This window comes from Palaemon carinicauda, chromosome 2 (assembly GCF_036898095.1).
Source record: "Palaemon carinicauda isolate YSFRI2023 chromosome 2, ASM3689809v2, whole genome shotgun sequence".
NCBI lineage: Eukaryota > Metazoa > Arthropoda > Malacostraca > Decapoda > Palaemonidae > Palaemon > Palaemon carinicauda.
In genome coordinates, this window is record NC_090726.1 from 152342927 (window position 1) to 152360450 (window position 17524).

The 17524-nt window shown below is 43.6% G+C and overlaps 1 protein-coding gene across 1 annotated transcript in view; it reads right to left on the reverse strand.

Moving 5' to 3' along the window:
- Positions 1–17524, reverse strand: part of LOC137628022 (protein mono-ADP-ribosyltransferase PARP3-like) — a 398487-nt gene that overhangs the window by 183328 nt on the left and 197635 nt on the right. The window contains exon 7 of the mRNA XM_068359393.1: positions 8299–8396. Within this exon, the coding sequence (XP_068215494.1) occupies positions 8299–8396 (98 nt within the window). The remainder of the gene's footprint in view (positions 1–8298; positions 8397–17524) is intronic.

A 17524-nucleotide genomic window follows, 5' to 3' on the forward strand; every position in this document is an offset into this window, starting at 1 on the left:
TCTGATATTGATAACCCTACATCGCAACCAGATGGTTTGATTACATAATGGATAGGTATTGCCTTACAGTTCCATTAGTAACCATGCTGTCTTCTTGCATATCACAGATTTCCAGCATGTTGCGTGTATCTTAGCACGGACGGTTGCCGGAAACCGTTACCCTATGAAATCTTCTACGTTCCATATCCTTGGCTCTGAGTGGCCTCAGTCCCAGTTTTATATCCTTGGCAATCCCTCTAGAAATTCCCACTGCCTACACGGCATGCTATGTGGAATTCTGCCCTGTGTCCTCGGTCACAACAAATTGCCTACGGATAAGGTTACGGTAACCGACCGGGCGGGTTACACGGAGGATGTGTCTATCTCCTTCTTTTCACCCCACTCTCTGAACGTCACAGTATTTCTACCACTGAATATTAGGTTAAAGATTAATCACTTAATACTTAACCTTAAAATAGAAGTCATCCTTATGACTCCCCCGTACTCATGTCCTCTTTCTCTTACAGGAGGAGTACGTGAAGTACGACCATGGCTTCTGTGGAGTGAAGCGCCCGCTCTTTTATGGGCACACGGCGTGTAGGACTCACGCCCCTTGTGCAAACAAAAAAGGTGATCTAAAGTCTGGGACCCACTGAACTGTACGGTCTACCAGGAACGCCTGGTTGAGGCGTTCAATAACCCTCCCTCAGCGGAGGTTAGGGACGCTTCTCGAGAGAAGCTACGCAAATGGGTGCGTGGCTTCCAGAAGAACGCCACTGGACCGTACCTTGCTACCGAAGACTTGAGGGCCTTACTGTTCCCAAAGGCATCCCCAGACTCTGTGGTCCCCAAGGATCAGATCCCCACCGTCCAGATCACGGTGGAACCCGATGTTGTCATGCCTCAGTCCATGCACGAGTGTCGCCTGGATACCGACAACGCGGAATGCATGTCGGAAGTGTCGGAGACAACGGAGAGGAACCTCATGGCCGAAGAATTGGACTATGAGTAGGACCAAGTGGATTACGCTGGGTCGGAGCAAGAGGTCGCTCCGCCTTCCACCACCACCCCAACTCCTACACCGACGGAAGTATCACTCCCGTCTACCTCCGCCACCCCGGACCCCATCCCAACCAACGCCCAGGAGATGTTTCGGACGCTCGAAACCATCATGGACAAGAAACTCCGTGAGACACACGAATACATCAGGACCATGGGAAGTTCCAAGGAGCCGAAAAGGAATTCGGTTAAGAACCTCCCTGCATGCTCGCACGCCAACCCCTGGAGGTATGCCGAGCATATGCTAATCGTAACGGGCAGGATCTTCATCAGTGAGAAGGTCGGCTCGGTTGTCCTGGAAGAAGTGGAATTCTTCCCAAGTTTTGAGGCCTACCTGGACTGTTACGTCCGGCTTCGATCCAAACCTGCCTCTAAAGAAGAGACCGAACCTAAGGAGGTGATAGTGTTCGATCTTCCGAAGGCCCAGGCTGTGATGGCCAACACCCTGATAAGTAGGGGTTTTACCTGCTCAAGGCTTCCGGCATTGAGCAAGAAGCACCCTACCTACGTCGCACCTGATGATGCGATCCTCCCCTTCGTGGAAAAGGCCTTCGCAGCGGTACACAGGGCAGTGGAAGAAGGGAAACCTTTCCCTGCACTGGAGGAGTGCAGACCCTTCTCCCTGGTCACTCCCCCCAATGCTCGACACTGGAAGGAGGTCCAACATACCTTTGTGGTGGGAAAACTAGATCCTGACCTTGCTGGATGTCAGTTTAACGGAGGCCTCCCGAAACTTAATAACCACCTCCTTCGTCGGGAACAAGATACGAAAGAAAGACTTGCCGCATCCATGTCCCTCCAGGTCCAGCTTGACGTCATGACCGGTGACACTAGAGTCCCCGACCACTACATGGTGCTCGCCAAGACGCATCTGGCGACTGTAGTCAAGGACTTACACAGCTTCATGAAGGCTCGGAGAGCCTGTCGTGAATTCGTGTTCTCAAGTGCCACAGTGAGACACGAACCCCGGAGGCTGATTTCCTCCAACATCTGGGGTAAGCACCTCTTTCCCTCTGGTCTAGTGAAAGAGATTACCGACAAGGCCTCCACGGAGAACAGGAACCTTCTTCACAAGTGGGGCATGTCGAAGAAAAGGAAATCCTCTCAGGACGACGGCCCTCAACCTAAGAGGAGAATCCTCCAAGCCGAAACCCCAACAACGTCAACAGAGACGGCAGTTTCCGGGACCCGCTACTTCCCAAATGGCTGCTCAGCCACAACAGACCTTTCAGCAGGTCACCCAACCGGTCTTGCCCCAATCACCGGTTTTCACCCCTGCCTTTGAGCAACAGACGACTACCTTTCGTCCCAAAGGTTGAGGCTCAAGCAGAGGTGCAGGCAAGAGACGCGTCTCGCCGTCCCTCCAGAGGCAGAGGAGGAAAGGGAGCTAGCGGCCGAGATACACCCTCGGGACACCAGAAGCAATGAAGTGCTTCCGGTGGGAGGAAGACTCCGCCAATTCCAGGATCGTCGGACCTTCGATCCCTGGACACACAGCATCGTCGACAAGGGTCTAGGCTGGAGTTGGACTCAACCACCCCCAACCTTCCAGCAATTCTTCCAACAATCTCCCCCCCCCCTTCTGGAAGAATATGTCCTGGATCTCTTGAACAAGAAGGTGATTAGGAGGGTAAAGTCAACCAGGTTCCAAGGGAGACTGTTTTACGTCCCCAAGAAGGACTCAGACAAGCTCAGAGTCATTCTAGACTTATCCCCCCTCAACAAGTTCATAGCGAACAACAAGTTCAAGATGCTGACTCTTCATCAGATAAGGATCCCTCTGCCTCAGGGTTACTACACGGTCTCCATAGACCTGGTGGATGCCTATTGGTACATTCCAATGAACCACCACGCTTCCTCCTACCTAGGATTTCGACTCCAAAAGGAAAAGCTACGCCTTCAGGGCCATGCCCTTCGGCCTCAAAGTGGCCCATCGGATCTTCACAAAGCTGGCAGATGCCATTGTTTAACAGCTGCGCCTCCGAGACGTCCAGGTGATGGCCTACCTCGACGACTGGCTAGCTTGGGCTCCATCGCCCGAGGATTGTTTAAAATCCTGCAACAAAGTCACCCAGTTCCTAGAACACCTGGGATTCAAGATAACCGCGAAGAAATCTCGCCTCTCTCCAGCTCAAAGGTTCCAATGTCTAAGAACCCAGTGGAACCTTCAGTCACACCGCCTTTCCATTCCCCAGAAGAAAAGGAAGGAAATAGCAGGGTCTGTCAAGCAACTGCTGAAATCCAAATGGATCTCAAGACGTCAGCAGGAACGAGTTCTAGGCTCTCTACAGTTCGCCTCAGTGACAAACCCAGTGCTACGTGCAAAGCTAAAGGATGCCGCGGAAGTCTGGAGACGTTCCGCATCCATCGCTCGAAGAGACCTCAAGAGACGGCTCCCAAACAGACTTCGGCTGCTCCTCAAGCCGTAGTCGGAAGCAAAGGCCCTGAAAAGGTCCATTCCTCATTAACACCCACCTCCATCACTCAACATCCACACGGATGCTTCGCTGGAGAGTTGGGGAGGTCACTCCCACCAAAAATAGGCTCAAGGCACATGGTCTCCCCTATTCAAGACGTTTCACATCAACATCTTGGAGGCCACGGCGGTCCTTCTAACACTGAAGAAACTCTCCCCGCCTCCCTCGATCCATAGTCGTCTATCCCTAGACAACTTGGTGGTAGTTTGATGTCTCAATCGCCAAGGCTCAAGATCGCCCCAGATAATCAGGTGCTTCTGACTATCTTCCGTCTGGCAGAGAAGAAGAAATGGCACCTGTCTGCAGTTCACCTACAAGGATCCCGCAACGTGACGGCGGATGCTCTATCCCGGACAAGTCCGATAGAGTCGGAATGGTCTCTAGACGCAAGATCATTCTCCTTCATCTCTCACCAAGTCCCAGAACTTCAGACCGATCTCTTCGCAACGAGCGACAATAATCAACTTCCTCGATATGTAGCCCCGTCCGAGGACCCCAAGGCAGAGGCAGTGGTCGCCATGTCACTGGACTGGAACAGATGGTCCAAGATCTACCTGTTCCCTCCCACCAACCTTCTGCTAAAAGTCCTCTCCAAGCTGAGAACCTTCAAAGGGACAGCGGCCCTAGTGGCTCCCAAGTGGGCCCGGAGCAATTGGTACCCCCTGGTCCTAGAGCTGCAGCCCACGCTGATCCCTCTCCCGGGCCCAGTACTCTCCCAGCAAGTACAGAAGTCGACTGTCTTCGCTTCATCATCGAAAATCAAGGACCTTCATCTCATGATTTTCTCTCCCTAGCCGCGAAGAAAAGGTTTGGGATTTTGAAGAAAAGTCTAGACTTCCCCGAGGAATACAAGACCGAATCCACACGACGGCAATACGAATCATCCTGGAGAAAATGGGTCTCATTCGTCAAGGCAAAAATCCTACGGAAATCACCATTGATTTTTGCATGTCCTTCTTTATTCACCTTCACGGACAGGGCTTGGCAGCCAACACGATTTCTCCTTGCAAATCGGCCTTGACTAGACCACTAATGTATGCCTCCAACTTGGACAATAATTCGTGTCCTCTCAAGGATCTGACTCAGAAAGTTACCTTTCTCTTTGCTCTTGCTTCAAGAGCCCGAGTCAGCGAAATAGTGGCATTATCAAGGGACGAGGGCCACATCCTGTTTACAGATTCAGGTGACCTTACCCTCATCCCGGATCCGACGTTTCTCGCCAAAAACGAATTACCCACCAAAAGATGGGGCCCTTGGAAAATATGCCCCCTGAAAGAAGATGCCTCTCTATGTCCAGTAGAGAGCCTCAAGGTCTATCTTCATAGAACTTCGGACTTTGGTGGAGGCCAACTCTTAAAAGGAGAAACTTCGGACAGCGACCTGTCACTGTAACAACTAAGAGCGAAAATCACCTACTTCATTCGCAGAGCGGATCCTGACAGTTCACCCGCCGGTCACGATCCTAGAAAAGTTGCATCGTCTCTGAATTTCTTTCAGAGTATGGATTTCGAAAGTCTTAAGAGTTTCACAGGCTGGAAATCCTCGCGTGTTTTCTTCAAACATTATGCGAAACAAGTGCACGAAGTCAAACAATTGTGGTAGCCGCAGGTAGTGTTATGAAACCTGCACCTAACTCTGCATAGAACAGTGAGTTACTTGGGACTCTAACTCTTCGGGTGCCTATGTTGACCCTCGCGTGATACGTAGAGCTTTTAAAAAACACTTAGTGCTTTTTCATAGACTGTTCTTCTCCCAGGTGAAATGTCATAGTCGTCACATGAGTGCCGCATGCCTAGAGCATGATGTGTTTTATTTTAATAGACTGACGTTCCTTTGGAACGAGTGCCTACTATTAGTTTGAAATTCCATTTCAGATTCAAGAGCAAGTCTTTCATGACTATGTACATTATAATTTATTGTAAATAACCTTTACAATTTTATTGCATTTCCTTAACATGTTCTGCAATGGTGAAATAAAATTTCTATTTTATTACTTGTGCGTCTCAATCCGCTCCTACTTATACTATGAAATACATGACTGTCATAGTTTTATTATCCCCTTCCTCTTATGTCGATGAAGATGACTAAGGGTTCAACCCTTATCATATACTTACTTCTGCAATGTAATATTCCTACGCGAATACTTACTTACATCATACCTTAGAGACCAGACGACTCTATTCACATACAGTGCCTAACCACCACTTGTCTGCCTTTGTGAATGTTCCTATATGAATGCCAATCATTCAGTCTTGTCTCCGAGTTCTTCATGTTCTCCCAGCAAGGTGAGTAGCCCTTCGATGACCACTTTGATCTTCGGCATGGTCCGTTGGGACTTCGCTGCCAGGGGGGGGCAGGAAGTTTCTTCCCATCGGTTCTCTTATTGAGGTTACTATGCTTATCCTGTCAAGGCCCTAGGCACTTCCACCACAAGGGGAAAATCTACCACGATACATTGATTCTCTGGTACTCTTCCATCAGGACGCCATGGCTTGAGCCCAAAAAACGGATTTTGAGCGAAGCGAAAAATCTATTTTTGGGTGAGATAGCCATGGCGTCCTGATGGACCCTCCCTGCTACTTCATTCAGTTTGTCAGGTCCCACCCTGCGCTGCTGTATCATGGTGATCGGCAAGCAACTGACTTCAGGATGAGGACGGACGTGGCGTCATCTAACGGTGGCGCCCGTTTGTTTACGTCTCGAGTACCAAAAGTAGCCACGGAAGGGATTAGCTGTGGAACAGCTCCCCAGCTATTCTCTGTCCCTCCATATCGAAGTGTTAACTCTGTATGAGGTGCAGATAGCTATGTGGCGCGTTATACATACATGTTGATATACGATGTCTTAAGGGGAAACCTTTAGGATACTCGCTCCAGAAGTTAGAATTCTGTGATAACCTGTGGTTAAATTCTCTGGGAATATCTTAGTAGTTATATACCCAAGGAAGCTACCAAAAAGGAACCTTCCATCAGGACGCCATGGCTATCTCACCCAAAAATAGATTTTTCGCTTCGCTCAAAATCCGTTGTTTGTCTATACAAATAAAATATATAAAATGTATCTGCGTCTTATTTGCCCGGCATGAAATCAAATAAATGATCCAGAGCCTTTATTTTCCTAAAAATAACAAACTTGACAGTATAACCTCTGTAAGAACAACCTGGTAATCTCTAAAAAGTTCCACTTGTTCCTATGAAATACATACTTTGATGCCTTATAGTCTGTATCGACAATTTCCCTGCAGGGGGAAGGAAGCCCTAATTTAGTTCCAAACTTAGCGGACATGTCAAATAGCGGTAATGTCATATATATTAGGTCTGGGAGACCATATAATGAACTTGGTCTAAGTAAAAGCACTTATACAAACCCAGAGATATAGTACTTTCAAGTAATTCTCTGGTAATCTTCCATCAGGACGACATGGCTGAGCCCCCCCAAAAAAACGGATTTTGAGCAAAGCGAAAAATCTATTTTTGGGTTATATGGCCATGTCGTCCAGATGGACCCTCCCTCCTTTCAAAAAGGAATATACAACTATGTAATGAAACACCCCACCAAAAACTACTCTATCTGCGGCTATCCATGCTTAATTGCAGCAATGAATAGTACGCCGTAGTAGTACTGGGAGGGGATCCACCGGGTAACCTTGATAACAGCTCCCCTTCAAATTCGCCACTTGTCCCCCTCAAAGCGAAAACTCTATTCGGGGTGAAGATTGCTATGCGTCGTATCAAGAAATACGTCCCCTGATATTATGCGATATCCTTAAAAGTTATATTAAAGATACTGTACTCGCGCCAGGAGTTAGAATTCTGGAAACCTGTGGTTAATTCTCTGGGAGTATCACTGTAGCCAAATATCCCTTAGAAAGCTGCCTAAGGGACCCTCCATCAGGACAACAAGGCCATATCACCCAAAAATAGATTTTTCGCTTTGCTCAAAATCCGTTTTCTGAAACCATGTATGTTGTGCAGGCCAAGAAATACAGTACCCTCAGTTTGTGAAGACATCAAGCAGGTAGAGCATTCAAAATAGTATTTTATTCTTCACATTCACCATTATAACATCCTAAATACTGTATAGTCTTCGGGGGGTATTTACCTAAACAAGTTGGAGCAAGTTGATTATCAAAGAAAACCTAGGCAAAACCCCTAAAGACCAATAGAAGACAAAGATTCACTATAGTTATGGGTACTTCTATGTATAGAAAAAGTCCACAAGTTTCTTTCATCTCTTATCCCCCTTAAAAATCAGGTTGTTGCTTTATTTTGGCGGTCTGGGAGTGTGGCACAACGAATAATTACCCCCTATATTGAGATTTGGCATTGCAAAATATGTTATTTTCTTATAGGAACAAATAGTTTTTTCATCAAAATACATTCAAAGTAGAATTTGGAGACGAATAACGTATACATAATGGCTATCATGCCTACCCCTTATTCCAGTTGTCAAAGGCTTACAATACAAATTGTGTCAAACTGTTTTGTCAATTGAAGACTACTGGACCCTATTTTACATATGATCTGCCTCTGTCCATACACTTGCTACTTTCTCTTTAATTAACAGTGGGTTTAAAAGAAGAATTGTAAAATCATAACAACATACACACATACAAGAACCTACTGACAAATATTGTAAATGCACAAATTAGCCATACTATAAATTAGAGTATTTTACCGAGGCCATTTGTAAGCTAAGTAATTGAACATGATACTGTGTTATGTGAACAGTTGATGTAAGTTTTTTCTAAAGTGATAACTAAGAAAACATTCCGTTACCTTACCTTCTGGTTTTTAATGGCCTCTTCAATATCCAATAATGTTTCAAGGCCTTTGTTTATTTGAGACTTGCTTAATTTACCAAGAGGCATTTTCTTTACATCTGCAAACAGAAAAATTAAAAGAATTCATCTCCGTAAATAGGAAGACCACAATAATGTTAAGAACATTTCTAGGGCAAATAGGTACCATTACGTATGCACTGACACTAGTTATAATAAAAGTTGAAAATAGGATGTTTAAGTTTTTTGGTAATTGCTTAAAACATCATGCTCTCAATTTACTCCAACATAATACAATCCTGCAGTTCTCATCTTCTTGCACAGTAATTAGGTGATTATTTAAATTCTGGGAAAGCAATAAATAGCAAGATATGTTGAGGAAGAGAGAAGGGGTTATAAAAAGAAAATAGCTCGGTTTCCTCACTAAACGACTTGGAACCGACACGTCAACATCGTTAACCAAACAGAATTCGTCATGCCAGCGTACATAAACAAAATTTCGTGATGCCAGCGTACATTTGATATACTGTATAAATATACTTAATCAAAAATTGTGTGATTACTCAAAAGTGTCACTATTGTAACTTGCATATTTTATGGACACTTTTGTGTAATTAATCCATGGGAGGAACATTAACCATATGCACGGTTATAAACAGCGCTTTATATAAACACCGTCAGTTGTTAGTGAAGACCTGTCCTCTCCAGCTTGACTTGAAATACTGTTATTTTGGTATTAGAATTTAAACAGAAGTAGAGTAATAGGTTTATATTTTTTACTTGTTTTACTCTTTATATTCAATACTGGGGGGAGGTTACAGCAATTGCTTGCAAGGGATACACAAGTATGTCTCTCTCACTATTCCTTTCTAGCTTACTATCCTAAACTATAATAATCAAAAGATGACTATTACATATTGCTTATCAGGTGAGATAAACAATTGTATACTCATTCTGCTTTCCTTTCTTTATAGGACGAACCCCAGATGAAATGTAATGCAGTCTTCTGGAAATATTAAGAGTAAGTACTTTTACGGTCATAATGCATGCAGGTTTCATGCCCTCTGCAATATTCTTTCCGAATCCCTGCAATATTGGCACCCCGAAGTTTGCATATCTGTCGGACATTAGTGTCCGAAGGTTTTGATAGTCCCAAGTCAATGGAGTCTAGGCATGCGGCACGAAAGAAACTACGCAAATGGGTAAGAGGGTTCCAAAAGATCTCTCCGGGACCATACCTACCTAACGATAGGATGTGTAGCTTACTGTTGCCGAGAGCAAGTAGTGAAATAGTGGTGCCCCAGGCACGATTCGCACCTCCCTGCGTCCAGATTGCCATCGGGACGGAGGGCAGGAAGGCACCCCTGGAAGAAGATGACGATGTCGTGTCGGAATTGCTTCCGTCTGTGCTGGCCCTGGAGCCGTTAACCACGACGTCTTCACCTTCTACCCCTCTATTAGACAAAATGGGCCAGTTACTGGCCCATCTTACGGGTCAAATAGAAACTTTGGCAAACAAGGTGAAACAAAGGAAGCAAAACTCAAGACAGAGCTCTGTGAAGCTCCACTCATCGCCTCCCGAGGGTCATTCAAGTGACCCGAGACCAAGACCTCCCAACATGCTCCAAAACCAATCCCTGGAGGTACGCGGAGCTTATGCCGATTTTAGACGGCAAACTCTACATCCCAGAGAAGATGGGAGATGTTCCTTTAGACTAAATCCAGTTTTGGCCAAGCTTTAACGCTTTCCCTGATTGCTTCATTTGACTGAAGCATGAAGCAACGTCAGAAAAAGAAACGGAACCGAAGGAAGTCATGGTTCTCGACCATGATAAGGCACAGGCTATCTTGTCAAGTAGCCTGGAAAAGGCGGGCTACTCGGTGTCGAAAGTGTTCGCACTGAGTAAGAGACACCCTACCTTTCTTGCTCCTGCTTCAATAGTATTCCCCTTTACATGGAAGGCATTTAAATCTGTTGCCAAGGCAGTGGAGGCAGGCAAACCATGTCCTGCACTTGAGGAGTGCAAGCCTCTGTCACTAGCCTTGCCCATGCAGGAGAAGGATTGGAAGGAAGTCCACTTAGCCTTTTCAGTAGGGAAACTAGACGCGGACATCGCTGGACGACAGTTTAGCGAGAATCTCCCTAAACTTTCTGAGCTTCATTTGTGCAAGGAACAAGAGACAAAGGAGAGACTTGCGGCCTCCTTATCCCTACAAAACTGCAGAGAGATGTGTTCAGCCCATCGAAGTACCCCAGACATGCTCATGATCTTGGCCAAAATGCATATGGTCACCTTAGTAAAAGACCTATATGCCTTTATGAAGGCTAGGAAAGCCTGTAGGGAGTTCGTGTCTGCTGCTGCAACAGTGAAACATGAAACCAGGAAGCTGATATCTTGCAACATCTGGGGTAAAGACCTCTTTCCGAACGAGGTAGTCAAAGAGGTAATCGAGAAAGCCACCATGGAGAATAGGAACCTTCTCCAGAAGTGGAGCATCTCTTCAAATAGTAAGTCTTCCACGGATGTGGGTCCCAAACCTAAAAGGAAGACGAAAAAGTCTAGATTTTTTTCCTCGGTCTGTTCAAAAACATCCCACAGTTTCTATGACCGCGGTGCCCCAGGCAGGCGGTCGAGGAGGTAAACCTTCTGATCAGTTGAAGCACAGACACACTTCTGGTAGGAGGGAGGTTCCAATAGGATCGTTGGACCTTCGATCCTTGGGCCCTAGGCCTAATCAAGATTGGAATAGGATGGAAACTAGACATGCCTCCACCATCATTTCCTCAACTCTTCCAACCCCATTTTAGAAGAGTATACCCTACAGCTCTAGAGCACACAGGTGATAAGGAAAGCAAAGTCCATCGAATTCCAGGGAAGGCTGTTTTGTGTTCCCAAGGACTCAAGAAAACTCAGAGTGATCCTGGACTTGTCGCCACTCAACAATTTCAAAAGAAACAATAAGTTCAGGATGTTAATCCTTCTACACTTAAGGACCCTATTACAAAAGGGGCTTTCACAGTCTTGATAGACCTGACAGGTGCCTATTGGCAGCTTCTAGTCAGTCGCCTCATCTCCTCCTACCTAGGATTCAAGTTATAGAAGATAAAGTATGTCTTAAGAGCCATACTCTTCGGACTAAACACAGTCCCAAGTATCTTCACGAAATTGGCAGACGCAGTCATGCAATAACCATGCCTAGAAACTGTTCAGGTAACAAAGTACCTGGACGTATGGCTGGTGCGGGCAGCACCTGAAGCGGCTGGTCTGCAAGCATCCAAAGAAGTAACCCAGTTCCTGGAACATCGGGGATGCAAAACCAACTTCAAGAAGTCTCGACTCTCTTCAGCTAAAAGGTTTCAATGGCTGAAAAACCATTGGAACCTGAGGTCACACTGTCTCTCCTCTCCCTTAGAGATGTAGAAGGAGGTCGCAGGGTCTGTCAAGAGACTACGGGAATCTGTCAGGATTTCAAGACGCTAACAGGAAAGAGTACTGAACTCTCTCCAGTTCGAAGCTGTGACAGACCCAGTGTTAGGAGCACAACTGAAAGATGCGTCAAGAGTCTGGAGAAGATACGCATCAAACGCTCAAAGAGATCTAAAATGACCGATATCGGTCTTACCTTGATCGCTTCTCAACCCATGGTCGAAGGCCAAAAGCATATTGAATTGAATATGGGATTTAGGCATTAAGCCAAGCACTGGGGCATCAAAGGTAATTCAGCGCTATATAACAAAAATCTTTCAATCATATCTGTACACTCACACCATTTAGTATCATTTTAACCTTTAATACAAATCGTAACACTTTCATACAATAAAATCTAGATGTGAAATAAATAGGGATTAAAAGGGTAAAATAAAGAAATAAATTAATAAAATCAATTATAGCTTGTAATATAACCCAATACTTTGCATAAATTTTCTCAAGTTCAGGGTTTTACAGTTTTCCCCCAGTATATCTCTTAAAGGTTTGTCCTGGAGTAAATGTGTCCTCCTCTGGAGATTAAAAACAGGACAATCGACTAAAATATGTTTAACATCCATTGTCACCTAACAGGTATTACAAAGAGGGGCCTGTCTCACTTCCCCACTCTTCATTAAATAATTGTGCGTTGCATGTGTATGGTCAATACGCAGCCTAGTTAAAATAATGGTATCCCTTCTACTTGTAGAATTACAAGATGACCATTTATCCACCAATGGGTGGATTTGTTTCAATTTTGTATTGGTGGTCAGTTCAGACCATCGAGCTTGCCACTTATTTTTACAGTAAAGATGAATCTCACTTTTAAGATCTTTGTAAGGAATACTCAAGAGGGATGGATTACTTAGCCCTAAAGCTTCCTTTGCTGCCTTATCTACTTGTTCATTCCCATCCACCCCAACATGGGCAGGGACCCAACAGAAGTGAACACTGATACTCTTCCTAGATTGCAGAAGTACCAACCAGTCCTGCAACCAGTCCTGCACCTCTTGTACTAGATGATGGCCTGGCATAATTTGTTTTAATGAGAGTAAAACACTATTGGAATCCGTAAAAATTGTATAAAAACTATTTTGGTTGCCATTTTTAGAAATATGTTGGACTGCGAGAATTATTGCGTACAGCTCAGCAGTAAAAATTGAACAAGAGGATGGGGAGTTTCCTTCTAATAACAATATCCCCCACCACAGCTGCACTTCCAACTCCTGCAGCCGATTTGGAGCCATCTGTAAAAACATGTTTCCCATGATGTTGAGCAGCATGATTTAAAAACTCACTTTTCATTACCCTACTAGGTAAGGTATTTTTCCCTCCTGCCGTAAAACATACTTTAACAGGTGGAATACACCAAGGAGGAGACTTGGGATATCCTACCTCTGCTATCTGTGCTGTTAACAAGCCTACTTCTCTAGCATCATTTTTCAGCTGTACTTCCAAAGGCTTAGGCACTCTAGATCTGTTAGGAGCCCGATCTAAAGGCGCCCTAACATATTTACAGTTAGGATTGTTTCTCACAGCAAGAGACCTAGCTAAAAACCTCAAACTCAACTCCTCTCTGCGAATGGAAAGGGGAGGTATGCCAGAATCAACATAGAGACTGTCAATGGGAGATGTTCTGTAAGCACCTGTGCAGATGTGAAGCCCAGCATTGTGAACAATATCAAGTTTTCCAAGTAAAGTCTTTGTAGCTGACCCATATATTTGGCATGCATAGTCTAACTTGCTCAGACACAAAGATGTATAAATTCTAAGCAAAGTTGTTCTATCAGCACCCCAATCAAAATGCGATATCACTTTCAGAATGTTCAGTGACTTCTTAATCCTGATAGATAGGTCATTTACATGGGGACCAAATGTCATTTTCTTGTCGAAAATGACTCCAAGAAACTTGACATTATTCTCATATGGCAAAATACAATCATTTAAAAAAAGGGTGGGGATCTCTTCCCTTTTATGAGTACGAGTAAAGCGAATAGCTTTGGTCTTCTGAGGAGAAAACATGAATCCACGAGAATTTGCCCATGCGGAAGCAGCATTTATTGCAATTTGAAGATTTTGGCATGCTTGTAGTGCAGATGATCCACTACAATAAATTGCAAAGTCATCGACAAATAGTGATTCTTGTATGCCAGGAGGTATGTGACTAATAAAGACTATTAATAGCAACAGCAACCAAGGTCAAGGTCACACTCAATACGCTGCCTTGGGGGACACCTTCTTCTTGCATGTAGGATGAAGATAGTTCTGACCCTACTCTCACTTTAATTGAGCGGTTTGATAAAAATTCTTCAATAAAAGAGAACATATGTCCTCCTATACCCCACAAGGCCAATTGCTTTAAAATACCACTCCTCCAGGTGGTGTCATATGCCTTTTCGAGGTCAACAAAGACACCCACCACCTGGTTTTGGTTAGAAAAAGCATTTGAAATTTCCCTTGATAACATCAGCAAAGGGTCTAGAGTACTTCGGTTCTTCCTAAAACCAAACTGTCTGTTAGATAAAAGATTTTTTGATTCTAGATACCACACAAGTCTGTTGTTGATCATTCTCTCAAATAGTTTGCATATGCAACTGGTCAAGGATATGGGCCTATAACTAGATGGCAGTTCTGGGTCTTCACCAGACTTGTGGCCTGGAATTACAATTGAAGTATGCCAGGAATCAGGAGATGTATGGGAAGCCCATAGACCATTAAAGGTTTCTAATAAAAATTCCTTGGTATCCACTAGAAGATGTGATATCATTTCACACCGGATGCCATCCTCACCTGGGGCAGTTAAAGAAGAGCTGGAGATAGCATTTTGCATCTCCTCCATACTAAAAGGCAGGTTAAAGGCTTCAGTATTTGAAGAAGCAGGAGGAACAACAGATGTTGATGCTCTAATTTGTTGAAATGCTGGGGAATAGTTGTCAGCACTTGATACATGAGCAAAGTGCTTAGCAAGAACCTCTGCTACATCTTTGGGGTCAGATATATATCTATTATTTTCCCTTAATATTGGTAGAGGCTTAGGAACGAATTTACCTTGAAGTTTTCTAATCTTGTCCCATATTTCCTTTAAAGGAGTTTTGGTATTTATATTAGATATATATTTCTTCCAAGATGCTCTCTTTGCTTTTTTAAAAATTCTTTTTTGTTTGGCACAGGCTCTGAGATATGCTATTCTATCTGCTAAATAGTTTGTCCTCAAGTATCTTCTGAAGCAAGTTCGGGTCACTTTTCTTGCGTTAGCACATTCTTTACTCCACCAAGGAACTACAGAGCGATGAGGTAAACCGCATGTTTTAGGTATAAACTTGCTAGCATTATCATCAATAATACTTTCAAGATGTTGATAGGCATGCACTGGAGATGTAAATTCATCATATTCTTTATCAGTGTGTGAACAGTTTTCATAAGCTGCCCAGTCTGCCTCATCTATCTTCCATTTTGGTGGACACTGAGAAGGAAGATTATGGACATAATTTAAAATAATTGGCCAATGGTCACTGCCATGTAGGTGTTCATTTACTGACCAAAGGTAGTCCAATCGAATGGATGAGGAACAGATTGACAAATCAATGGCTGATGTAGAGTTGTGGAATACATCATACCTAGTTGGAGAACCATCATTCATTAGTATTACATCATTGTTGTCGATTAATTCTTCAACAAGATTACCCCATCTATCGCACACATTTCCACCCCATAAAGTATACTTTGCATTAAAATCACCCATTAAAATAAAAGGGGCAGGAAGCTGATTGATCAAGTCTTGGAGGTCAGCAAGTCTAAGCCTTCTTGGATTACCAGCATGATCTAAGAGGAAAAGTTCTAAGGATGGTTCAATATATAGCAAGCATAAAGTAATTTTTTTCCCGATATGAGTTCTAACTACACATGCCTGTAGTGGTGTATTGAGTGGGATTGTTTCAAATTTTACAGATTTGTGAATAATAAAACATGTACCACCTTGAGCTCTTGCAGCTTGCAAAGGAGGGGATCTACAAAAATGATAATTGAGTCCAGGATTAAATGGTTTGTCACTGATCTTGGTTTCCTGTAGGCAAATTACCTTCGTGTCTGAGTCCCTGATTAAAGTTTTTATTTGCTCAATGCTAGTACTTAGACCTCTGCAATTCCACTGGATGATAGACATTATCTTTTGTTATCATTTTTCTTTGTCTCATTTGTCTTCTGGGACTTTTAAGATGAAGCCATGTAAGGCCTGGAGATGGAAGGCTTTACTAGGCCACATCTCTTCTTTTCTTTCTTTCTAGGATCTTTATAAGAGTCAACCTTAGGATCATGAGCAGTAGGGCACTTACCTGACTTAGATGAAGGTGAGGATGATGGGGACCTTTTCCTCTTTGGAAGATCTTGTTTTCCAATCTCCATCAAATCAGGTAGAGATTCTGCCTGAGACAAAACATTTAAGGTGGTGGAAGCCACATTGGCTTCCTTGGAGGATTGTGCTAGAACTTCAACAGTTCCAGCACTTAACCCAGAAGGCTGGGCTACTACCTCTAGGGGAGATGCTCCTATCGGTGACAATACTTTTGGTGTGTTGGACACCATATTGACCTCTTTAGAGGTTTGTGCTCTGGCTTTTATAGCCCGAGCACTTGACCCAGATGGCTGGGCTACTACCACTAAGGGAGATGCACCTGACGGGCCAGGTGCTGCCACTGGTCCCCCTGTGGTAGTAAGGGGTAGTGGATTATAATCTTTTGTTGGCATCTTAACCGCGAGAGCAAATTTAAGTTGCCGATTAAGTAAATGCTTTGCATAACCTACACTTATATGTTCAGCATTTGCTTTCAAGATTGCAGCTTCTTCTTTCTTGTATTCTCTACATCTTTTATCATTTGGTTTATGATTATCTTTACAGTTTGCACAGGTTGTATCTCTGTTTCTTTGGCCATGTTCTAACAAAGAACAGTTAATACAGATCTTCGTATTATTGCAGTACCGGGAAGGGTGACCGTACTTGAAACAATTAAAGCATTGTAAAGGCATAGGTTTATATTCTCGAACACGTACTCTTTCATTCTCAATAATTATATGATCTGGTATAACAGGGGTTTCAAATGTTAAAACTACCATGCTTGTTTGAGGGATCTTACTTACTTTCCAAACATTAGCAGGGCACATGTCCAGAATTTCTGGTTCTGAGAATTCATATAGATCTTTATCAAAAACTACTCCTTTACCATAGCTGAAGCTCATATGTGGTTTAATATCCTTAATAGGATCAATTTCTGCAATCTTCATGCCACAAAGCATGTGAGCTTGAGTATCTGATTTTGCATTAATCAAAACAGATTGCTTACCGTATCTACTAATATCCTTACTTTTAATTAAACCAACTTTTTTTTGTATAAATTTACTAATCTTATAATAGTTATAATTATCTATCTTCCCAGATGCAATTATCCATGTTGGGGGCTTGGGGGTTCTTACTTCTGGAAGTCTATGCTCTATTTCTTTTTCCATCCATTCTTCTGGTTTATATACCTCCAGGTGTCTTGGTGCTTTATCACATAAAGCCCCAGAAATCAAACAATTGTCAATTTTTATGCACTCTAAATTTTTATTTGCTTCTAAAGCAATCTCAAAACTTGAAAATGATACCCAAGCTTCCCAAAAGCCTTTACTACCATTAAGCTCCATTAAAATTTCTTTGATTGCTCCAAATCTACAGAAGGCTTCATGAATTATGTCATAGCTACAACCAATTGGTATGTTTTTTAAGTGGA